The sequence below is a fragment of the Cuculus canorus genome, chromosome 8, assembly GCF_017976375.1.
Source record: "Cuculus canorus isolate bCucCan1 chromosome 8, bCucCan1.pri, whole genome shotgun sequence".
NCBI classification, from domain to species: Eukaryota; Metazoa; Chordata; class Aves; order Cuculiformes; family Cuculidae; genus Cuculus; species Cuculus canorus.
In genome coordinates, this window is record NC_071408.1 from 14625923 (window position 1) to 14651024 (window position 25102).

At 37.2% G+C, this 25102-nt stretch overlaps 1 protein-coding gene across 4 annotated transcripts in view; it reads left to right on the forward strand.

The window, feature by feature from the left end:
* The window catches only part of DPYD (dihydropyrimidine dehydrogenase), a 362200-nt gene that overhangs the window by 243567 nt on the left and 93531 nt on the right, over positions 1-25102 (forward strand). For all 4 annotated transcript variants that reach the window (XM_054072633.1, XM_054072630.1, XM_054072632.1 and 1 more), the window contains exons 15-18: positions 2395-2463; positions 4910-4993; positions 23053-23173; positions 24101-24220. In XM_054072633.1, the coding sequence (XP_053928608.1) occupies positions 2395-2463; positions 4910-4993; positions 23053-23173; positions 24101-24220 (394 nt within the window). The remainder of the gene's footprint in view (positions 1-2394; positions 2464-4909; positions 4994-23052; positions 23174-24100; positions 24221-25102) is intronic.

A 25102-nucleotide genomic window follows, 5' to 3' on the forward strand; every position in this document is an offset into this window, starting at 1 on the left:
GTTTGTTTTAAAGCAGAATTGTTTAGATTTCTGATATTCTTTGGATTGTGACTGCAACTGTGAAAACTGTGAAAATCCTTATCATGTTGTCAGTGTCTGGGCTGGGTTTCGGGTTTTTTGTGGGTTTGGTTTTTTTTTTGCTTTAGTTATTTCATAAAAGAGTGTGAATTTGACAAGATACAGTTTCTAGCTTACTTCTAGTTAGTGCATATTTTAACTAGTTTCTTACTTCAAAGTTTTCACGTATATACTTTTTAACTGATTTTTTTCACAATTTGTGTTTTTAAAGATACTGTCTTTTTAAATACATTTGTATTTATTTCCTGAGTACTCAAATTATCTTAAATATTTAAATAGAACATAGAGCAAGTTTTATTTCATAAACATTTGACCTGTAGAGCTATATGAGGTTGTTCACAATAGTAAAAAAGTACGGTATAGGATAGAGAGGATTTTTTTCTCCATCAAGTGGGGAATAAAACAATGGCCAGTAATGATTGTATGTATTCAATGAAAAGCTTGATCATATATTTATGCCAGAGGCGCACACAAATGGGCACCTGCAGGCAAGACAGGCACTTCATCAACTGCTTTCCTTCTCAAAAGGCTCCCGCCTTGCAAACATCAGCCAGAAGGGTGGATAGGTAGGTAGTCTGTATGTAGGTGGGTGGTAGATTGATTCATCAGAGCAAAACAATGCAAATAATGGAAATAATGAGGATGATAAGTGGTATTGTACTTTAAAATGAATAGATTGCAACTTCACCACGTCTAATTTTCTCCATAGATGCCTTCCTTTTTAAAGTATATTACCCTCTTTTCTAAAGATACTAAATATCTCATTCTTGTTATAATTTGGGAATTTACATTTTCTAACAAGTGTGTGTATTGGACAATTTTTCTACACCATGCTTTTCAGTATTTTGCTTCATATGAATGAGTCGTTAACCCTCAGCATTATGGGAAAGTTCAAGGGAAGTGTTATACTGACTGGGAGTGACAGATTAAGCTCATACCAGATATCAATGCCAACAATAAAACGTGTTTGGAAAGCAAAAAAGATTAAAAGTAAATTTCATCCTACCTGTGAATCAAACTTAGATGTGAAACTTTCATATGTTTCACCTAAGAGGGCCAAATAAACAAGGGTGTGGCCAAGTGTTTTTCTGTTCTCCTCTCTTGCTGTTTCCTTTGAACACAAACTGAGCCAGCAGTGTGCTCAATAAGTTCTGTGATTTAATTTCCTCATTTAACCTTTTAGCTGCTGCGATACAGGTCTCTTGGATATTTTTTTTTTTTTTTTAGCAAACCTTATCCTTCTAAGAAGTTCTCTGTGCAGGAATTCCTGGGCTGAATCTCACCACAAATGTTTCAGCTTCAGAGCTTCAGTGTGTGGTTGATGGGTCCAGAACAAGTGATTTTGGTTTAGTTTTAAAATGTTACTTGACTGGAGGAACAGTTAACATTCATTTAACAGCAAATAGCACAGTATGCAGCTGAAAAGATGTGTGTCTAGTTGTCTGCCCAGAAGAATCCTATTAGAATTTAACTTTACCTAAAAACTTGAACCTCAGTGAAGATCTCAGAGGCAGCAGCAGTTCAAGGGAGAACCTGGACATGAAAGGCCCTCAGTGCAGGGAGGAGGAAAGGCAATACACAGAAACCGCTCGTTGGGAACTGGGGCCACAACCAGAGAATAGGAAATAAAATGTGTATTGTGGGGGAATAAAAGCTGGCATTTCCCTGTGCCACTCTCTCAGTCCTCCCAGGATTTTCCCCACATCCTACGAGTCTCCTCCTAGTTGCCTCTGCACAAAACAGTCCCAGCGACCTGTTACTGTTCTTAACTTGAATTGTATGAGATTCCAGGGGGCTGATTTTCATCTATCCTGGTTTCCTGAAGTCAGCTGGGATATTGTGATCATATACTGCCATATTAGATTGTAAACTCTTGCACTTATGTCTTATCTACCTCTAAAGAACCCCAAGTACTTCTGGCATTGTATAAATAGTAAATAACTTAATTCCTCTGACCTCAGAAACGAGTATGTTTGGCCGTCTTCCTGGTGAGCTCTATGTCTGGGACACCCTTTGTTCTTGCTTTACTATGTGATGAAGAGAATGCAGTCTTCTACGTGTTTGACTAGACCTGCTTGTTTTCCTTAATAAATTGAAAACTAGGGATAATATCGATGACTTTTTGTACTAGTTCTCATCCCCAGTGAAATACACAGCTATACTTCACTATAAATGCTAGTAATATAGAGCTGGTAGTTAGCTTATGCAAGTGGTGATAGTTAATGTCTGGAGTCACAGTAAAGTAATATATTACAAAATCTGGTAATGTGGCTTAAAATGATCTCTTTTTTTTTTTTTTTTTTTTTTTTTTTTCAGATTCTGATTGCCAGTATCATGTGCAGCTACAGCAGGGAGGACTGGACTGAACTTGCAAAAATGGCTGAGGTAATTAACTATATGTGCTTCTGCATATTTTTTTATTCTCCTAAAAGCAAGAGCTGCAGTAAGAAATTTCTTGAAAGAAATAGATTCGAAGTGAAAAATGATAATTTAAAGCCTGTCCATTATAATTTGTTTATTCTGTGTTTTCATTAAAATGATGGAAATCTAAATTTAAAGGAAATCTCTTCCATAGAAATGGTCCTTCATATTTTTAAGCAGTACCTGGAAAGCCTTTAAGTCTTTGAATCTATATACTTTTTATTTGCATTTTAAGCAAACTGTATATTATGACGGATGCCCTGATAAAATTTAATTCTACCTTTGAGAGCCTAACTTGATCTTACCTTGCCTACAGGCACACTAGTTTGACAGCACCAGAAGAAATTTTGAATATAAAACTCTTGAATATTTAAAGTATAAAAGGCTCATTTAATGCTATTCTAGTTTTAATACAGACTTTCAGAAATGATAGCAGAGAAAGCCAGCATATATAATAGCAGTCAGCAGGCTTCCTATAATATGAATCCAATCTTGCACAAATGCAAACAGACTATGCATCTGAAATTTCAATTCAATTTGAAGGAAAAAATACTATTTAAGAACATGTACCTGTGTCCATAGGGAATAGTATAAGAAATACTTGATTAAGACTGCAATAGTTTCATTCAGAAAAGTGTCCATATCTGAATGCAGTACAGAGTTGTTATTTTTAAATAAAACTTTTTTCCACATCAAGTATCTAGAGGAAATATAAAGCAATTTTATTTGATCAATAAGGGCAATTTTTAACAATTTTAAGCAAAGGAAAAAAATTAGTCTGTCATTATTGCTAGCATTAGTTCAGATTTAAATGCTTTATAAGTAATATATGTTTATTTTATGTATATGTAGGTACAGGTGTGGATATTACGAATTTGTGGTTTTGTATGGCTGAGTGTTTATGTTTGGACATCGTTGTTCCTTTTTTCAAAGCTCTTCTGTGGTGGTGTGAGAAGACACCTCTCTTTTCTTTGGGCATTTCAAATCTATGAGGAAAGAAAAAATCACTTTGGGGACTTAGGGAAGTGAAATTAAACATTATCAGTAATTGGCTTGGTGGTCTTCAGCACCAGTCCATTTTACACCTGTATTTACCTAATTGACCATGAAATCTTTTGTGGAATCCAGACTTGACAGGAACAGCACCACTTTTAAGCTGACTAAGATGAATGGCTTTATTGTGCCATCTGCTTCACTTTAAGACAGGTATTTCCAGTCTGTGTTTGCATTTATGTTATCCCTTTAGAAAAAAAGTAGTTACTTAAATGCACTCAATAGTGTACAAAGTATATGGTATAACTTTCTTTCACAAAGTCATCGTTAGTCTCCCCTCTGTGGAGAGCAGCACACCTGTTTGCGTGCTCTGGAGTCCACACCTGAAGAACAGTGATATTTAATCTCATGCATAGGATCCTACCTAGAATATAATAGATGTGGCTTTGCAAAGAGCAGAAGCCCCAGAAGGTACCGCAGTGCCTCTCGGCAGGAGGACGACCTATTCATACGAAAGGTCAGCTTGTCACAGAGGCCGACAGCACCAGCATCAGCGTGGCATGGCGGGGCTTGCAGAGCTGGCCAAGACGTGGAGGATTCCTGAAAGTGATGGATGGTTTCTCCCCAGCTCACGCGCTCAGAGAGCTGCTGAACCGTGGCCACACAGCAGGCACAGTTACTCCAGTTCAATAAGCAAAACCCAAATGCAAATGCAAACCAAAACACTAGTTACAGCCCTGTGCAAGGCATCCGTGTCTCGGGCAGGAGGAGTTCTGCACGGAAGAAGAGGAGCTCGTTTGTGTGCTGCTCTTGTATGCCTTGGCTCCTTTGCTATTTTAATTGTAGCTAATAGAGGGTGCTGAAGAGAAATTAGCATGAATAATACGTTTGTACAGACTTTTTAAAATACTCTCGTTTGACTTCAACAAAACTATTTAATAGCAAAAGCTATGGCACAGTACAGGCACTTGCAGAAGATTTAGAGACTAAGTTCATTAAAGCAGAAAGGAGAAATTTACTACCAAGTCATAGTTCTTCAGAGCACAGAAACACCTGAGTAACACTGAATACTGAACCTCTCTCTCAGTACTGCCCTGAGGCCTTGTAATTTAATTTTTGAACATTTTCCAGAACCAACTCCTTATTGTGCTTGTATCTTTTAAATTTATTTTTTACTTTAATTTCCTCTGTAATTTTGGTAAGCCACATCAATTTTTGAACTTTTTCCCTGCAATGATCAACACATTTCTTTTTCAGGCTATCATAACCGTAGCTTTCTGTCTTTAAAAAAATAAAAATCGAGCATCTAAAAAAACCTATTTAACATGAATAGTAGATGCTACAGGAAAGAGTACATTAATTGAAGTTAATTTTGCATTTGTTTGGGGTTTTTTTAATCCTTTTGCATGTTTCACAGGTTGCTGGTGCAGATGCGCTGGAGTTAAATTTGTCGTGTCCTCATGGTATGGGGGAGAGAGGCATGGGCCTGGCCTGTGGGCAGGTAGGACTGTAACTGCGGTCTCTTTCATGTCTCTTCAGCAATCCTGCAGTACCACATTGATAGTTACGCCTCGAGGGGAAGGCACAAGTAGCAGATTACTAGCTTGAGATTTTTAGGTTGAATGTGTTTAAATATTTAGTGCTGAAAGCAAAAAGAAAAGAAGACAGAAGCTGAGAATATACAAAATGCTTAGTTTTGCTGAGAACAAAAATACATTATGTATTTGACAAGGAACAAGATGAAAACAAATAATTTCTGAAAAGCATTTGGACAGAATTTGTTGGTTTCCATTTCAGTGCCCTGTGGATACCTTTCACATCACAACACAGTAACTACTGCATGTATTAATAATGATTTTGAAGGACGTGAGATATAAATACATTTAATTTCACAACTTTTAATGTATGAACCTAACTGTATTTTAGAATCATGGGATAGGGCATACATTATGGTAGTGCCACCTAGAGTTAATGTCTTCTAAGAACCTGTAACCTGTGGATTTGATGGTTTATACAGTTCAGATTGGAATTATCTGTGCCTGATGTCTCTGCCGTGTAGAAATCTGATGCAAATTCTATCATTACATCCTGCGACATCAGTTAGGAGAATATGTGCTGTTTTGCCCTGAAAAGAAAGTAAACATTCGCAAAAGTGAATTCTCATACTTATCTTTCTGAATTTTTCAGATTTTTGCGTGTTTTGGTCATGGTTTGAAATTTGCTTTGACTCTGAAACATGGCCAAATGTGGTAAACTTGGAAGTCTCTAAAAATCTTAGTTCACAGTGTATTGAGAGAAGTTTTCTAGAGTTTGACCATCAAAGTTTCAGACGTCTGAAGCCTACTTAATTTCCTGTCTTACATTTTGTGAAGAGGGGAAAAAGAAGAAGAGGGAGATGGAGTGGGAATTGTTGTTGTATGCCCTAGAATTGACACATACTGTTCAGCTGATCTCATTGGAGAGGGCTAGTAGGCATCTTAATTCATCTTTACTTCCTCAGTTAAACACAAAACTTTTAATAATTTAGGTGTGGCTGCATAACTAAACCATTGACTTTCAAAAACCTTTAGTAGAGGGGCAATAGGGACTGTAACCATTTCAATGCAACTATGGCACTCTTCAGTTGAAGCTTTATCATAGCAATACTGTCAGGCATAGTGCATGGGACATTTCATTATTTCCTGTGAACAAAATGATTTCAACCTGTTTCATACTATAGATTATTATTTTTAATGGAAGTAATCTGGACGTTTTTCATAGCCAGTGGTTATTTACCAAAGTTATGATTAAAAAGGGGAGAGGAGAAAATTATAAAACCCCTCCAGGACCACACTAGCCATAGGGTAATATTCCCCCCCTCCCCCCAAATTACATTCAGCAACAAAGAGCTATAGTCGCCGTTTATATAAGTTTATGAAGCAATTCTCACCCTTCACTCTGTACCGCAAAGCTCAATAGTTTGGGATGGCAGCATGCTGTATAAGCCTGTGGTCTGGCCAGGGAGAACCCTGAAGGTTTCACACAGAAGCTGAAACAGGCTCCTTCCAAGCATGCTCTTTATTTTCTTTTTCTTTTTTTTTTTTTGTCATTTTTTTTGGCATATGTTATTTCCAGCTTCCACTGGTTGGAATAATATATGCATGTGAAGTTGCTTAGATGTGTAGTCAGTAGGGAGCTGTCTGGCTACACGAGTTTTTACATATCTTTCAGCTATTGTAAAATCAGAGAACCAAATGCAAAATATGAGTACTCAGGGCTATCATGTGGATTTGTGACTCTCCTTGGAGGAGATCAGACCCATAAAGCAAGAGGAAGATTACATTATATATACATATATGTTTGTATAATAATAAGATTTCTCTCTTTGCCATACAATATGGATATTCTTTTGAATGTTTAATATGTACTTTTCCCATTTAAATATGTTCTTGTATTTTCTTAACTGTCTCACCAAAATGAGAGCTCTAAGAACAATCTACTTTTTTAGATAAATAAAAGAAGAAAACAAACCATCTTTAGACGGCCAGATCCTGCGGTTCTTCGGAGTTCGCTAAATTATGCTGGCTTTAAATGAAGTCCATCAAAGCAAAAGCAAAAAGGATGGATAAACTGTATAAAGTAACAATATGTGCAAGGAGATCAGTAGCCCATCAGGGGGCTTCCAGTGTAACTCGTCATTTTTTTCTTCTCTTTTTTTTTTTTTTTCCTAAAAAAAAAAGCTAAAGTCCAATAGGTCGTACATAGGTGGTGTGGAGAAGAGAAGACTCAGATATGCTCTGGAAAAAAGCCACCGCTTGGTATCTAGAAGGCGGGACGTGGGGCTCCGAGAGACAGAGCAGCTTTTTTGGTTGTATAGCGAAGCAGGTTTTCTTAAATCTTTTTGATAACATAATCCACATCTTCATAGGAAAATGTTTTAGGGATTAGGTCCCTTTTCATGCCTAAGCACATTAAATCCTCCGGAAACTACAGAAATTGCTGAGATGAAAAATAATGGCAGAAAAGCATGTATGTGTATTTTTACTATTTAGAACATTTAAAATGTTCTGCCTTTTTTTGTTATTGCTTAAAAAAAAAGGAAACAAAAGGTTAATTACACTGTCTACTTTGTCTCCTCATTTCAATTCCTATGGCGTGCCTAAGGGAAAGTGTAGAAATCTGGGAACCTCAGATTTGTATTTAGTCTGTTCTGTTTTGTTACCTACTTTCAAACACTTCCACTGCTTAATACGCACTGTAAATTTTTAAAATTCCCTATATATATATATGAATTATATATATATAAAATTAATACTAAGAATAGTTGTTTGTTTTATACTGAATTATGGTTCTCAGCTTTTATTTGATTTTAATTCCAAGTCATTACTGCAGACACTCTGGCGCCCTAAAAGCATAACTAGCCAGAGGGTGATATTAAGAGGCATCTGTATGGCTGTCAATAAGTTACTTAAAGCTGATTCTGTATAAAATGTCAATTATATGTACTAATGTTGATTCATGATAATAAAGTTAAGGTTTGTATTCTTTCATAAGAACCTGTATTGTATATATTTGGATATTATTAAAAATCATACTAGAATTTCTATCATTAGGTTAACAGCACGAATGCACAGCTTTTCTTTGAATCAGATAATGTAAGTGTAAAAAACATTTAATAGTAAACAAAGATAAAAAGTTGGACAGCAGATTATTAAAAAATGACAGTACAGCTTTCCCAGCATAGTTCATTAGTGTAGAAATTACAGCATAAAATTGTGAAAATAATCAGACATCTGAGATGGCAGCACTGACGTTGCTCACATTACATTGTCTGACTTGTGATGTTGTGTTTGTGGTGCACTTTTTGTCTCTTCACTGGAAACCAAGCAAAGATGCTTTAGGCTTGTTTTTTTTTTACCTTATCCTTCTAAACAGTGGCATTAAATATTCAGAAGCATTAGTGTGATGTGAAATAAAAAAAAAAAGTGCTTAGGTTTTTGTTTTTCATCCAAAAGTCGACAAGACTCTCCAAATCTGGTAAGAATGAGTATATTGTTTAATTGAGTTGATAATCTGGGTTTTATTTTGCATTCCTGCTTAGTTTTGTGTCAGTCTTTGTTGTTCAGATGAAACCCCAGGTGTAGTGTGTAATGTGCATCTACCTAGAATCATTAACATAAGACTGACTAGGGCAAGTGATATCCAAAGTCTTAAAAAATATCAGTGAGTCTCCTTGGCCTGATGGGGAGGAAAAGAGCAGCCTACAGCTATTTGAAAGGTGGTAGCAAAGGAGTAGCTACCATGAGGGATAATCACCTATTCTGTCAGATGATGCAGCAAGGGGCAACAGCCATGAATTGTAGCACAGGAACATACTGTCTCATAGGGCAGTGGACTTTCCATCTCTGGATTTCAGGGCTCAGGCAGGCAGAGCCATGGCCAACCTCAGCTGGTGTTGGTGCTAATCCCACTCAGAGCAGGAGCTTGGGCTGGCTGCCTCCCAGGAGTTCATTCAGAGAAACATTTGTGAGATTCTGTGGATTCATCCTGCTCAGTTCCTATCCAAAGTTACTACCTCATTTATACCAGAAACAGGAAATGAGTAGTGGATAAGAAGAAATACAAGGACTCACCTGCTGACTTGGGGTGAGATGATCAGCATGATAGCAAAGTCTCAAATTGAAAGCAGTTGAATTTCCAAAGCGCAGAGGATGCTTCTATATTTTTTCAAGAAATAAATCTCATGTAAAGATCTCAGCCTAAGTGCGAGGACAGAGATTCTTTATGCTATAAGCAAATATTTTAAAAGTTAATAACATCCTGGCTTATAAATATTTCTCATTAATTAGTCTTACCTTCTAACCTTCAAAAGATAAAAAAAAAATCTATGCCTATCTCAGCATTTAAACTATAGGTTTGGGAGTTTGCTCTTTTTAGTTTATAATGAAGGAGTTGTGTATATGTCTCTTGTGAGCACTGAAATCTAGATCCTGGTGGTTTAACTATTCAGATCATATGTAAAATGGACTTGCTTTGTGGTTCTTTTCTTACCTTTATTTTCATTTTACTTAAGCTGTACTTGCAACAGCCTCTGCTTCTGGCTGTGTTCTTGTTTATTGCCTGCAATTAGGAGGCAAGTTTCATAAAAGCCCGCATTGCCTCATTCAGAAGAAGACAAATCCGTTAAAAAGCAAAAAAAAGAACCCCACAAAAACCAAAAGCCCTGTTTAGATGAGAACTGGCTGCACAGCACAATTAGATTTGCTCTGCTATACGTTGGAAATAGGAAAGGAGTCTGCTTTTTAATTGAAGTGCACAGCATAGCATGCTAATTCGCTCTTGCTCTGCCAACAAGGAGCTTGAAGTATTTTAAATAAATGATGCCCCAAACAGAATTTGATTTTATCTGTGTTCGTGTGGCATTCCACTATCACCCTACAGTAGTATGCTAGTTAAGTATAATTCATTGAGTCATGCAGGCAGTATTAGTTCTCTCTCTTCTCTTTTATATCAGTTACTGCAACAAATTAATGCGAAGGGCAGGGAGGTAGTGTTACACTGTGCTATAACAGCAATGGGAACTTTGCCACCCCAAAATCCAGTATAAACCAGTATAATCAAAGTGAGGGTTGTGTTGGTGTTTGCAGTGAAGTTTCAGGATTTATATGTCTTGTTCTCTTGCATTGGCCACTACAAATCCATTTCAACTGGGATCTTAAGAAGGTAAGTCATAGCTGATCTCACTGTCTTTGGGCTTCTCAGTGCCCTCTGTTGCTTTGGGCCACCTTTCAAGCAAATGGCCTGTTTTGATCATGTTCCTTGGAGTTGAAACTGTTTCAAAGATACTGAATTTCTGAAAGTTTCATAAATCCAGGCAGCTGGGTAGAGGAGTGAAATTGTCTGCTGTCCAAGCTGTTGGATATGAACAGGAGCCATAATAGTCCAGCTCAGGCAGGCAGACGCAGGAGACTCAATCACAAGGCACAGACTCCTCAGAAACAAGGATTCCTTGGTCCAGGCAGTGGTTGTGTTATTCTGCATTGGACATTGTTTGGCTGGGGTGGTATTTGAGATGTGCAGGGAGAAGGGGTGCTGCTGCAAATGTTCGTCTAAGCACACTTCTTTGCAGGCCAGGAAATATGTTTTGTGGCTCCCACACTGATCATGGCCATATGTCATACTTTTTCGTAGTTAAGTTTGGTTGTTTTAACCTCTTTGGATGATTTTTTTCACCTTCCCTGGTTTCATGTGTGTCTCTTCCCTTTCTCTTTCCGCTCACTCCTTCTTTAAAACCCTCCTCATAAATGTAAACCCATTGCTGAGTTGCTTTCAAAGAACAATTGACTCATTAGCTGTTTCCCTGGAAATCTGAATAGAAGAAGCTTGCTGACTATGCGGTTAGTTCTGGGTTGGTAACAGCACTGACTTTCCTCTAGTAGCTGAGGATTAGTTTCCCTTTCTGTTGCCCTCCCAGGATTCAGATGCGATTAAATGTCATGATTTAAATGTATTTCTTCCCTGTTGTTAGTTCTGTATGTGCTTTATGTGTTTATGTATTCTATTTTTGTAACATGTAAAAGGAGACAATACTTAAGAGAAAATACCAATTAGCTGTCATACCCCATTATTAAGAATTCTCTTCTTCATGCACGTGAGAAGACATGAATTAAGATGCAAACTTGAATAAATTCATCATCAGGACAGTATTCTGTAATTTTATGTTGCAGTTTGACAACATTTAATCCACTGTTATTGCTTTGAAGGATTTTCAATTGAATTACTCAAAAGACAAAATGGAAAATAAAAAGGGATTATAAATAGGACAGTAATGGGAACAGCACTACCAACTTGCTGAAACTTTGTAAAGACGTGGCTGTTAATAAGGTTTTATGTGTGTTGGGTTTTTATTTGTATATGGAAAGCATTCTCTACAGAATGGATTTTCCTAGAAAATATAAAACTGGTTGTTTCCTTGAAATTCATGAAGAGATGAGAGCAAGTTGTACATAACCTCATTTTCATTTTAGCTTGAATTTTCATTGTGGATGATGGATATCATAAAGAAGGTCAATTTGGCCGAAGTATCAGTGACCTGCCACTGTTTAAAAAGAAAGTAAAAAGATTTGGGCTTTTTTAGTGATGCTGCATGACAGGCTGAGAGAGTTGGGGTTGTTCAGCCTGGAGAAGAGAAGAATCCGAGGAAACCTTGTAGTGGCCTTCCAGTACCTGAAGGGGAAGTGCAAGAAAGCTGGGGAGGGAAATTTTATGTGGACATGCAGTGATAGGACGAGGGGGAATGGCTGTAAATTGGAAGGGGGAAGACTTAGACTAGACATTAGGAAGAAATTCTTCCTGATGAGAGAGGTGAGGCACTGGTACAGGTTGCCCAGGGAAGCTGTGGCTGCCCCATCCCTGGAGGTGTTCAACGCCAGGTTGGATGGGCCTTGGGCAACCTGGTCCATGGGAGGTGTCCCTGCCCATGGCAGGAGGGTTGGGACTGGATGATCTTTAAGGTCCCTTCCAGCCCAAACCTTTCTATGATTCTATGATTAGATGAAGTGAATTAACAGTGTGTTAACTAGTCTCTTCATCGCCTATGCAAGAATTTTCAGGACTACGTTCATTCCTTTTGAATTTCACCTTACCTCTTAGTAGAGTTAGTTAGTGCACTGGGAGGCTCTCTTTTCATTACACCAAATCTGAATACAGGCCCATATGATGATCATTTTAAAACTGAGTGGGAAATTCCTCTCAGAGCATGCTTTTAAATTTCTTAATTTGTTGATTTCAAAGGCTTACAGTTTCCTCAATGATTTGCTGGTTTCTGCCTCTTTGTTATAAGAAAGAACTGAGAGCTTTCCTACCTAACCACAAGAAAAAGTTATTTGTAGCTGCAGTACTCATATATTCGAGTTCTGCACTTCCCTTTAAAATATTTCATGTATGATGTAAACCTAATCAAACCTTTATGCCTTCTGGCAGGTAACCTCTGCATGAACTAAAGAGTTGAAATATTGTTTAATCATGCTGTGTACCACTTTTTTACAGTGATATGAGAAACATTATTTTGGTTGGCCAGAAACAACCAAGATAAAATATTCTGTTCTGTCAGGGGTAAAAAGGCATTTTTATAAGTCAACTTTCAATATACCAGTGCTGTTGATAAGTAAATCTTTCCAGTTAGTATCTCCAAGAAGTTTATAAAATTTAAATGTGCAATTTCATATTTTCAGTTGGAATGTTTAGGCCCAGTTGGTATCAGAACAAATTATTTGCTAATTTGAACTGGCAGTCTGTGCTTCACCCTTTCAGGACAACTATTATTAACCTTTATTCTAACAAACAAGCAAAATAATGGTTGTGTCTGGCTCCTTTAGTGTTGCTTTAAAATCAATAGCTGTAAATAATGATTCCTACGGTTTTAACTGGCTCATGTCAATGAAACAGTGAGAGTTTTTGCTGTCCTGCAACTATAACAATTTTTTCTTTTAAGCCTTATGGTTAATTTTAAAAGCAGAAAGTTTTCTAGTAGTGATGTTTCTTCTGGATTCTAGATTAACAATTTAATTTTTTTTTTAAAAAAACCAACCAACCAACCAACAAAACTAACAAAAATTCTGAAACAAATTTAGAATAAAGAAAAACATTATAGTTTGACCACCTCCTTAGAGAGAGCTCTGAGTTATGAAAATAAACTCAATTGTTTTTCCTTTAGTGCTGGGAAGAAAAGAAAAAGGTTTTATGTGATCTGAAAAAAGGAGTAATTGCAAAGCTGTCTAAAGACAGCCAAAACCCGTTCAAGTCTCAGTTGTGCTTCGCTTTGACATCCCCCTTATCGCTGTTGTAACTCCCAACACCAATCTATGTTTTGTACTTTTGTGTACCAGTCAATCGAAATTTTTCAGCTCTTTTTTGACCTCTTCTCAGTGGTTCTCTTTCCACTCATTAGGAACTACATTATCAGGGAAGAGGTGTAGGAGTGCCATGCTGCTGATAAGGTATTCAAAGTGGATCTCCCACACAGCACTTTGGGAAATGTATTCTTGAGTTTGGATACTGACCTGTGTTAATCGTGACAGCTGTGAGATAGGATATGTTAAAAATAAAAACTTTGGAGTGTTGTTTGGGTTGGATTGGTTTGGGGTATTTTGGGTTTTGATGTTTGTTTGTTTGTTTGTTTTAAACATACTGTTATGCAATGTTCATTTGTGCTGCTCTCAGTAGTGTACTACAATAAGGAAATGCTGTAACAACTTACTGTTCCCATTCTCTTATTTAGAATAGAGAAAGGTGGTCAAAGGCTATTTGTCTGATGCTTTTTACATATTTCAAAGGTTCTAATTGTAGAGCTGGAGAAGGGAGAAATAGTGATTTTGATACCAAACTCATTTGGTAAAAGAAGAGGGAGATGGGGGTTGCTAAAACTGAAATTTATTAAGAAATTCTCTCAAAACATTTTATGAGTCTTTTAAGGTTTATTTGGTTAAACACTGTTACATTTAAAGTTCCATTTTTTATGCGCACCATTTTTTTTGAACAGTTTTTCAAAGTATCCGGATTGTGAGTGGGACTCACAGTGGTGTCGTAGTCTGGTGTTGGCTTTTCTCAATACTTGCTTTTATCTCTCCCAGTACAGCCTGGGTCTCAGAGCTTTGACTTCTCAGCTCAGCCATGTCCAAAGCCTGGGCTTAATCTAGAATGACTTGGTTTCGTCCAGTGGCATACTGGTATCCTTGGACAAAAGGAGAATCTCAGTAGGCTTCCTGAAGTAGAACTTGAATGAGCTGATCTGAAGAGCAGCTTATCAAATCATGCTACCAACTTTACTTTTACTTGCAGCTTCACTTTAAAGTAATAAAGTCCTAGCATCTAAGAATGGAGCTAGGAGGCAGGGAGATTACTTCTTATAAATTCCCACAGAAATATTAAAAAAAAAAAAAGTTGGATAAGGTCACCAGGGTCTTGCTCAGATTTTTACTTTGGAAAAAAATCTATAAATTGGGAGTCATTATTCTCTATAAATATTAAAAAATATATAAATATACTTTTTACATGATCTTCAAATGGTAATATTTTTCCTGAGCGAAAAGACTGTAACACAAAGAAAGAATGTAGTCTGTAAAAGCTAATGGGATTTTTCCAGGCTATGTTATACATCTTCATCTGCAGCATTTTGAAAGCAAAAAAAGTGCTTTTTTTCACTAGTAGCACATGCTTAGTTATATAAGCCATATGATATCTCTTCATTTTAAAAATATTACAGTTTTTGTTCAAATTATGAAGAGAACACTTATGCAGAAATAACATAATGTTTATTTTACCCAGTAGACAACTTTTAGAAGATTTTTTTTTTAAAAGAACATTTTAGAATATGTAAGAGAGTAGAAAATAAGTATATCCTTGTATTAAACCAGTGAACAATAGTCACTGTACATATTTTTGCTGTGGTAGTGTAGTTAATTGGTAACTCTTTGGACCTTGCTTAATTCTTCTCATATTAATTTCTTATCTTTTATAAATTCTTACCCAAAATAAACCCCTACAACCTCACTTCATTAGTGCAAGTTAATTAATAAAAGCTGAAGGTCTAAACTTGAACAAAACATTTTGATCCTTCTAGGACTAAATGTACAATTATCCATTTATGGAGATTCTTGAATTTTTATCCTGAATAGGATTTTCTTGTGCCATTTCACTGGAGACATCTAATGAGAATTTGAAGGCTCTTTTTTATTTTTTTTTTTCACTATGTTAATGCAAAAGTCTTCTACTACCTTTGGTTCACTTTGGGTCTTACTGGCAGTACAGTATTGACTGAAAAAGAGTCCTGAGTCCACACACTGTTGTTGTCTCTAAAAGTTTATTTTGTGGCATTGGTTTCGAATCACATCATATCATCGATTCTAGCCAGAAGGATATAAGCTCTCATCCAGCAGCTACATTTTTGGCGGGGTTGACCAGGCTGACCCAAAACTTCGGAAGTCGTTTAGACATTTTTCAAAATTTTTCCTAATACATAGAGATGGCTTCACATACAACTGTGAAAACTGTTATTCCTGCCTTAGGTTAAACTGCCTCATTTCTTTGTGTTTGACAGCTGCAGTCAATAGATGTTGACCAAAAGCTGTCAAATTTCCTGAGAAATAAGGAAGCTGGTTTTACTCCAGATGAGAAGCAGATTTCTATCCTGGGAAATCTTTCCCTTAATTTGACAGGCTTTAAACAAATTGGTAGCTTTAATTAAGTTCGAAATGGGACAAATGCACAACTAAGACTGCCCCTTTCTAGGATGAGAGAAGACAGTAAAGTTGTGATTGACTGCAGTTCTGTATTTAGGTACTGTGGAAATTTTGGACAGGTTTAGAGATAGATAGTTTTATGAAGCCAATGTTGGCTGTCTCTTAGGAGGAGGGAGAAAAGATACCTCTGGGAAAGATCAATAGTAATATGAAAAAAAAAAAAGAGAAAAAAAGAGGTGAATGCAAAAGATACTAATTTGCAATGCTTTAAGCTGAAATTCCTGTACTTTTACTTTTTCATCACTTTGAAGGAATAACAAAAGATTAGCTCTTCACACACAGAGAGATATTTTGATTATTGTTTTAAAAGTTCTGATTTCCTAATGGATTTGTGGATGCATGTTTGATCTGGAAAAGAAATATGCGATAGACATATAAAAAGCATTTAAGCTAACAGCTTATCAGGCTAGCAAGTCCTCAGAACATCTGTGGGATATCTGTAAAAGATGCAGTTTCAGACCTACATATTTAGCTGTTGGAGTGGATTGAATAGGCGAGGAATCTATAGAAATTGTCAGTACTCACTTTCTAAAGCTGCTCCAATTGTGTCTTGCCCCTGCCTGCCTGTGCTGCAGGTCATGGCAAACAGGGCACTGCGGTGCTTACATGGAAAGGCAGCATGGCCCAGAAGAAAGTCTGCCTGTTGCACGGAGGTTGTCTGATGACAGTGAAAGATTTTTTTCTCCTTCTTGTTTTTCAGATGAGGGTGCATTTGATTCCCAATGGACTGTCAGACAGCAGTTTGGCTAAGGATAAGTTTAGCTCTTCTCTTGTAGGCTATTGTTGAATGAAAAAGTAAAGTGAGAATAGTACATGAATTAAATTTATAAGCTGAATCTTGGACATTCTCACTTACAAAGTTTTTCTTAGGCTATATCATTCCTGAATATAAAAGCACTCACTCCTTTTCCCATAGCTATCCGTGCTATTTTGGAAAATATCTGCTGTGCAGAATGAGGAAGTTAACTGTAGAACATTTTTCATATAAAAAATTCCTTCGATGATAATAGGTGTAAGGGAGCTACAAGATTTTTCTCTGAAGAGCCAGTCTAGAAAGAAAATCTATCACCACAAGAATGCATTGATGAGGACTCTTGGTGCCACTTGCCTACGACCAATATAAGAAAACCCATATCAGCTTCATGTGTGTTAAATTAATACAAAGACAAAATGAGTCCTCTGTAACTTAGTATTTTAAATAGCAAACATGTTTACATGATGCATGGTTTAGCCATGAAACTCTGGCAAGTTATATACATGAGGATAGTTTTGTTGCCATCAAAGACTTGAGTTTTGTAAGGAAGATCAGACTTACACTTGCATTAAATAGAATAATGTATTTTAATTTCCGTAACTTTGCTGTTTAGATCATTCTAGTTGGTGCTAGATGAGATTTAAGGAATTCACATACAAGGTCCTAATGGATCTTGCAGCATTCTTTGTGCCATCTAGAACTTCCAGTCATCACAGTCAGGATAATGAACTTGCACAAATCATCAGCATGACCTGTAACGATAACTCTGGCAGTCCTGTGTAAGAAATCCGTCATACATATGTAAAATCAGGATTCGGTCCAAGAAGAGTTACATTTTTATACTTTCAACAGCTGCAAAGGTCCTTACCCTGTTCTTAGTGAGATAGAACTGCTACCATTATAATAATTAGAGATGGACTGAAGATGGCATGTTATGGTCCATTTTCTCAAGCATTAATTAGACAAAATCAGCTAATGTGCACTAGTGAGTGGTAGCCTTCCTTCTGAAGGTCTCAGGGGAAATTCTCTAACAGGTTTATTTTTGTGACATCTTTCAAACTAACGTTTATATTCCTTATATTTGCATGTGTACATACATATGTACAGACATTCGCATGTATGTGCTTCCGAAGGACTCCTTGCATAGTTTGAGAAAAGCATGTTTGTTACCCAAAGTAGTTTTATTTATATCTATTGCATTGTTTAAATACGCTGAAAAAAGGATCCAATTTTTTTAATGTGGAAATTATCTTGTGGTTTACTGTATTCTGAAGAACAAAGTGCAATTTTCTGCCGGATTATTTTCAGATCCTTATGCAAATTACTTAGTAAAAGCTGGGCACCAAAACAAGGTGAGTTTGAGGAGGTGCACTTCAGTCTATCTGACTGCCCTCTCTCCATTTATGAAACAGGTACAATAGTACCTCCATACCTCAGAGAGGTGTTCTAGATACAGTATAAAGATTGTGCAGTAACAGGGTAGTGTAAAAATGAGGAACCTGCAAGAATATCAAAAATAGGTCATAATAAAGATTTCCAAGATTTCAAAATATCTACAGCCAGACATTTCTGTGGTGATCTTTTCATGGTTTTGTTTCTTGCCATGAAACACATCGAGAGGTGACCTACACCACGCACAGCATTTTTGCACTTTTTAAATATGCAGAATGTATTTGCCTTGGGTGCGAGAGGACGTGGGATTCATCTCATTACCAATGCCAAATGCAATCAGTAGACAACTTGCATCTTTAATTTCTGAGGACTTATTCTCATAGTTATGGTTGTAGTTAAGCTTATCATGTGATCATTTAGAAAAAAAAAAGGTGAATGGTTGTTTTTCCTCTAGTATATCTACCCATTGGCAATGAGTAGTTAGGATTAAAAGCTCCATCTAGCCCAAGGCTATAATGAATATTCAGGAAAAATCATTCTGTACTGCTGCTTAGAGAAGTAAAAAGACAACCCCTGTAACGTTCAAATCTCCTGTGTTTTTGGAATAAACAAGCAATATTTGATTAGGAACAGGAAGACAGAAGACACACTGATGTACATCTCATAACAAAAGAGACTTTATATGGTATTAAATTACCAACAGATTCCTGTAGGTACAGTGCATGAATCAATATTATGCTTTAGCTGATGATAATTTCACCAAGCATTTATTTAGCTGGTGTTTGTTTGAAAGGAAAAAAATAAATACAGCAGATAAATGAAGTGTTCTACCAACGGATGTTACAGTGTAATGAAGCATTTATTCACTCTTCTGGATTGACACACAGAGCAAAATTATGCCACATGTTCTGTTATGACCACACCATATCATTGTTAATGAGAGAACCAGCAAACCTAGCTATGTATAATAGAAGAAGATAATTTATCACGTTAGACTCTGAACCAAAAGTGGTAAAATACTGTAGTACATTAAGCAGTACAATATTTTAGTTAGTTCATATTGTTTGTGAATGTAAATGCTCAGCTGATATTACAGCTAATAACATTTTAAATATCAAGCCATTTAGAAAATATTTCTTAACTATGCAGGTTTCATCAACCACTTTATCGATGGTAACAGCTGTAGGCACTTCCATGAAGTTTGATTGGAGTTAAAAAAGGTATATTAGCAGTGACAGGTATTTACAGGCCTCAAGTTTCCTTCTGTTACATACTCATCCTTGAATGTTTTCTAAATGAAATCGCTGGTAAGAATCAGTAAATGCAACTTGTAAATTGGGGCCAATCTTTCAGAAGTGTGGCCATCCAGACCAGGGAAGTGATTCTTCCCCTGTACTCAGCATTGGTGAGGCCCCACCTCGAATACTGTGTGCAGTTTTAGGTCTCTCACTACGAGGAGGACATTGAGGTCCTGGAGCATGTCTAGAGAAGAGCAACAAAGCTGGTGAAGGGGGTGGAGAACAAACATTATGAGAGGTGGCTGAAGGAACTGGGCTTGTTTAGCCTGGAGCAAAGGAGGCTGAGGGCAGACCTTATCACTGTGTACAACTACCTGAAAGGAGGCTGTAGATAGATGGGTATTGGTCTCCTCTCCCCAGTGACAGGGGACAGGAGAAGGGGGAATGGCCTCAAGTTGCTCCAGGGAAAGTTCAGATTAGACATTAGGAAAAATTTCTTCACTGAAAGGGTTATCAGGCACTGGAACGGCTGCCCAGGAAGGTGGTTGAGTCACCACCCGTAGAGGTCTTTAAAAGACATGTAGATGAGGTGCTCAGGATATGTTTTAGGAGTGGACAGGTAGGGTTGGACTTGATGACTTGGTCTTTTCCAACCAAACGATTCTATGATTAAATCCAAGTAGATGGGAGACCCTGACTCAGCAAAATGAATTAGGCAAAATGAAGCCTGTATATAGCCTCTTTAAAACTAGGGTTTGGTACCAGGCTGTTCACTTTGTTGAATTTGCACCTGAGTTTAAAATTTTGCTGAATATGATAAATTAATATTCTCAGAAATATTAAGTTTCAAACTGCACTTCAAATTAGGATAATTTCTTTAGTCAATAATTGCACTTATAAGTGAATTCTTTATTTCTAATCAATCTTTCTCAAAAGTTGTTCTCTTGTGTGACCTCTGCAAATTGTTCTCAGTCCAAAGGCAAACTTCTCTGGAGAGATTGTACACTGTCCAGTGATCTTCCGCTGGATTATATAATGTAGTTCATTCATTTCAAATGAAAATCAGCTGTCCAGTGACATGGATACCTTCTGGTTTTAATCATCTGATGACTTATGCATTTTTCCAGGCTCTCAGTGCCAATATAGCAGGAAATTATGAATTTTAAAGTGAATTAATAAGCTTTTCTTGATGATGCATAACGTGAAGATAACGTGATGTTACAGCTGAAGATATTATTTGTCTTTGAGACAATTTTAGTTGTCTTTAAAGCATAAAAGCCCTGAAATTCTCATGCAGTGGCTTTGTGGCATAGAAACCCCCTGGCAGCAGCAAAGCTCAGCCATGTAGTGGCTGTGGCCACTGGACAGTTGTGGTGGTCACTGCAGCAAGGGGAGAAGGGACAGGCTCAGTTGGCTCACTGGTGTTTGGCACTACACCAGAAGGAATCATAGAATCACTGGGTTGGAAGGGACCCACTGTGTCATCGAGTCCAACCATTAATCATAGCAGGAGGAGGCAGAGGAGGAGGATGGGAGTGTGGATTAGCTGGATGCTTCAGTACAGCTCTGCTGTAGGACTCACACTGAAAAAAGAAGCAGTGAGATCTGTTGCATGTGCGTGTGTTTTGGGAGTGACACAAGAGTAAACAGTATTTTTTTTAAGATATCCAGTGTCTTCTTTATATGATATTTATTTAATAAACAAATGAGTTAGATAAGAGATTACAGGGGAAAAATCAGCTTTAGAAATACCTTTTTCACTCCAAACCTGTAAAATTTAATGGAAACTTTATTGGTTTTGTATAAAATTCAACACCTGTTCAGTTCCTATCAGTGAATGTCTCACTGTGCAGCAACATAATGTCTTAACTTTTATTAATTTTTTTCTATATTTCCTTATTAAATGTTCCGGTATTTTCCTTGGAATATTAAATGAAGTAAAATCAAAGATCTCACCTTATTCAGTTGCGTTTTCTAATTATTTTCTTATTAAGTTTCCTGGGGTTTTATGGGAACTGAAGAAGGACAGCTTTCCAAGATTTGTACAAATGAGCCTTTCAAAAGGACTGTGTCTAAACATGTGTAGTGCAGTCAAATATTTAAACTGTTTACTAGCTTGAGGAACTGAAAATCCTTCCATTGCATTCTTTCCATTAATCTTGGTGTGGGAGAAGCAAAAAACTGATGGAAACTGAAGTTCTTTACTTACTTTTAGGGGGAAAAAAAAAGGCCAAATTATTATTTATTAAGAAAGACCAACTAGTTAAATTGTCTTAGGTAGGATGGGATTTCGGTTTAAATAAATGAAAGAGATCTCCCAATAAGTTATTCAATGTGATTTTTTTTTTCAAGTTTTAGTGTGTGTTGGAGTAAGAAATTTTGTGCCAGCACTATAAGCACAATGAAGTCAGCATAATGTGTTATGTGGTGCCGACTTCCTGAACATTATTACAAGAATTTTGAATGAGAAGAATTAACATAAAGGATATAGAATTCATGTCTTCTAGAGAGTCTCTCATTTCTGTGCTCGACCTCGAGGAAATTCAATGAAAGTCAAAGATGCAACTACTTTCATACTGCCAGTGCAGCATTTATACATATTTCGTGGAAGCTGCATGGGCGGGGAGATCACCATTTTTGTTGGAATGGCACAGCTAAGTCTCAGGGTTTTACTATTCAAGCCAAGCACTATGCACTCCCTAGGAACACAACCTGTGGGTTTTTTTTCGTCTGTATTTAACCACTGGTGTAAAAAAAAAAGAAACAACAAAGGGCTATTTCCTGTCTGTTCACTAGATTGACAACCTTGGTGTCCACTGGATTGTTTTAAATTAAACTTCATTTAGGCTTATCCCATTTTCAGTTATGGCATAACAATGAAGCTTTCTGAGTTTTTATGATATTCAAATGGGAGAAAATTGTTCATATATGACAGACTTAATTATCTGAGAATGTGATAAAGATTTAGTAAATGTAAATAATTGCTGCAGTGCCATTAGCCTACCCACAGGTTATACTTGTATTAAATCTTGCAACAGCACCATTTGATTTTTAACCAAATCGCACACCATGTTTTATACACACCAGCACTGCAAATTTTAAGGCATTTGTTGAAAAGCATTATCAAAAGCCAACAGAAAAAAAAAAACTGACAAAAAAACCCAAGCCATACTGCAACAGTTATATTAAACAATAACCAGTATATGTGCCAGATGCAGAATATTAGCTCCACTGAGCTGTTTTCAATGGAAAGAATAGTTGATTACTGTCTACATAAGACATATTCCATAAGGGAAGTAAATGCCTGGAAATCATGAAAAGCCAACACTTGAAGATTTCAATTTCTGGCTTTAACAGGGAAGATTTTGATCTTTCATTTACACTATGGACATTCCAAGTTATTCTCTGAAGTCAGAGAAGAGTTCAGAAATGCTGAATTGCATTCTGATAGCCCTGTGACCTCAACTCATCCTTTGTGTTCTGATCAAGACATGATCAGCTGATGCTTCAGGTTCACATTATCTTGTAGGGTACTGGTTATTTTCAAAATACTTTACATAGAGTGTGTCATTAAAATTGAAAAGTAATTTTTAAAATAAATGTGTAAAGAAAGTATCTGTCATCCAAAATGATATTTTCTCCTCTCTGGGAAGGGAAAATTTGTGATATTTTTGTCTTTTGGGAAAAGGTTTTTTCATGAACTAACCTTTTTTGTAATGGATTTGCAGTTACTCTGTGACTGAAGTAAGTTAACTAATGAGATATGGTTCAGTCCTGATATGTAATTTCACAAAATCGCAGTATAGCTACTTACAGCAAAGTTTTCTGTTTCCTTGATATACCTTTTGTTCATATTATTTTTAATTCAGTTCCATATTTATCTGACCTATTTGAACAGGATCCAGAGCTGGTGCGGAACATCTGTCGCTGGGTTAGACAAGCTGTTCAGATTCCTTTCTTTGCCAAGCTGACCCCAAATGTCACTGATATTGTGAATATTGCGATGGCTGCGCAGGAAGGTAATCGACTCCAGTGCACAAGCTGTGCAGATTTACTAATTTGCTGGATGGGGGAAGATAAGGGAGTTGCTGAAATAATAACCAATAACAGCAGCAACTACTATGGAAATAGTTTATGTATTTAGAATAAGGACAGTGACCAAAGGCTTCCAAATTTTGTCCATTCTTCTAGAGTATAGCAATATAAGAAGAGAACTATATTAGACTGTTAACAGTAAATCATATATGTTTGTGTGTCTGTTTGCACACTCCTATTTCTATCATATTTATATGTTTACCATGCCACTGTAAAACACCCTATTCCTATGTTGAGTAGTAAAAATGGTGTGTGTGTCCTGAGGATACAGAAATACACCACTGGAAGGTGTGTATATATATTTATTTTGTTCCTTAGAGCTTAAAGTACAACATGGCAGGAAATAGAGTTTGCAAGTAGATCTATTAATCCATCACTTAGAATCGTGGGCATCATTTCTATGTTGCATTTTTCATTTTGTCTTGCTCCTCACAATATGAAATGAGAAAAGATCTGGCTTCAACCATGCAGAGTTGGTGTCATCAGCTTGGATGAGGTGACCTCTGTGTTGGGGCACCTCCAGGTTTTGTACAACCGCTGTAGCAGACTGTCCCACACAGCTGAAGGGTAGAGATCTGTCTGTCAGCTTCACTGTTTCCCATACGCTGTCTTATAACCCCTACGACTCTTTCAACTACAGCCAACCTTGAAACTAGTGTTAAATTTATCAGGCCAGAATTGATCTTAAGGACATTTCTGTGCATCCCCTTACAGTTTGTTGCTTTCTTTCTTCAGCTGTTTATTTGAATTTCTAGCTATTTCACAGTTTCACAGTTTTTCTGCTGTATTTTTGCCTCTCTTGTTCTCATACACATGATTTAACAAAAAGTGACTGACCTTTTCTTTCATAGGTGGTGCAGATGGTGTTACAGCCACAAACACTGTGTCAGGACTGATGGGACTGAAAGCAGACAGCACACCTTGGCCAGCTGTTGGTGGAGGACTGAGGACCACATATGGTGGCATGTCAGGTAGGTGTTGCCCTTTTTGATGCATGGTATTTCCTTGGAGGCTTTCAAAACATCGGGAGGTCCTTGTAGTGGGCTAGAATATCATGTCTGCAGTCACACCGAGTCCTTAAAGCTCACTGCTGGTCAATGTTTCTAATAGTCATGACAGATGGAACAGATTAAGTGTGAAGGCTCTTGGGTTGCCCTTTCCTTAATGGCAAAGCGCTGCATCAGAATACTGTGATAGGGTCACTGGAGTGGGAAGGAAATCTCTTCTCTCGTGACCCTCGCTTTTCCTCAAATTTTTCATTCTGTCACAATTGTCAGGCCCCACGTTAGACAGAGGCTAATGAAAGGGCATCGCAAGGGGAAATACCAACAATCCAAATGCAGTATGTGTTCAGTAGCCTGAACTCCATCCTTCCTCCCTCCTTCCCTCTGAATGCACCTCTTCCAAGGAGGTTATTTCCTCCTCTTCCCACTGTGCTAAAAATGATAGACTGTATTAGACAAATATAAGTGTCTGTGTTGTAGCCTGTTCCTTGAGATATACAAGAGTATCTTGCGTAGGCCTTATTTCCAAGTTCTGCTTCACAGTTTTAATTTTAAAACCAAGCACCGGAACTTTTACACTCCAGTTCAGTGCCTGTACACACCAACGTATTAATCTATTAACCCTGTGCACTCTATTGCTGTGACAACATGAAGTTGGCCCTGCAATGACAATGATGTGAGCTTCTTGACTTCACTGGTATGGAGATTAGTCTCCTTGGTGATAGAGGTAGCAGTAAATATACATAATAGAAGTAATAGCATCCTCCTGATTGAGTCAAACTCTTATTTTATTGGACCCGCCTCCTACCTCACCCAAAAACATAATCAGAGAAGACCAGGCAGGCAAAA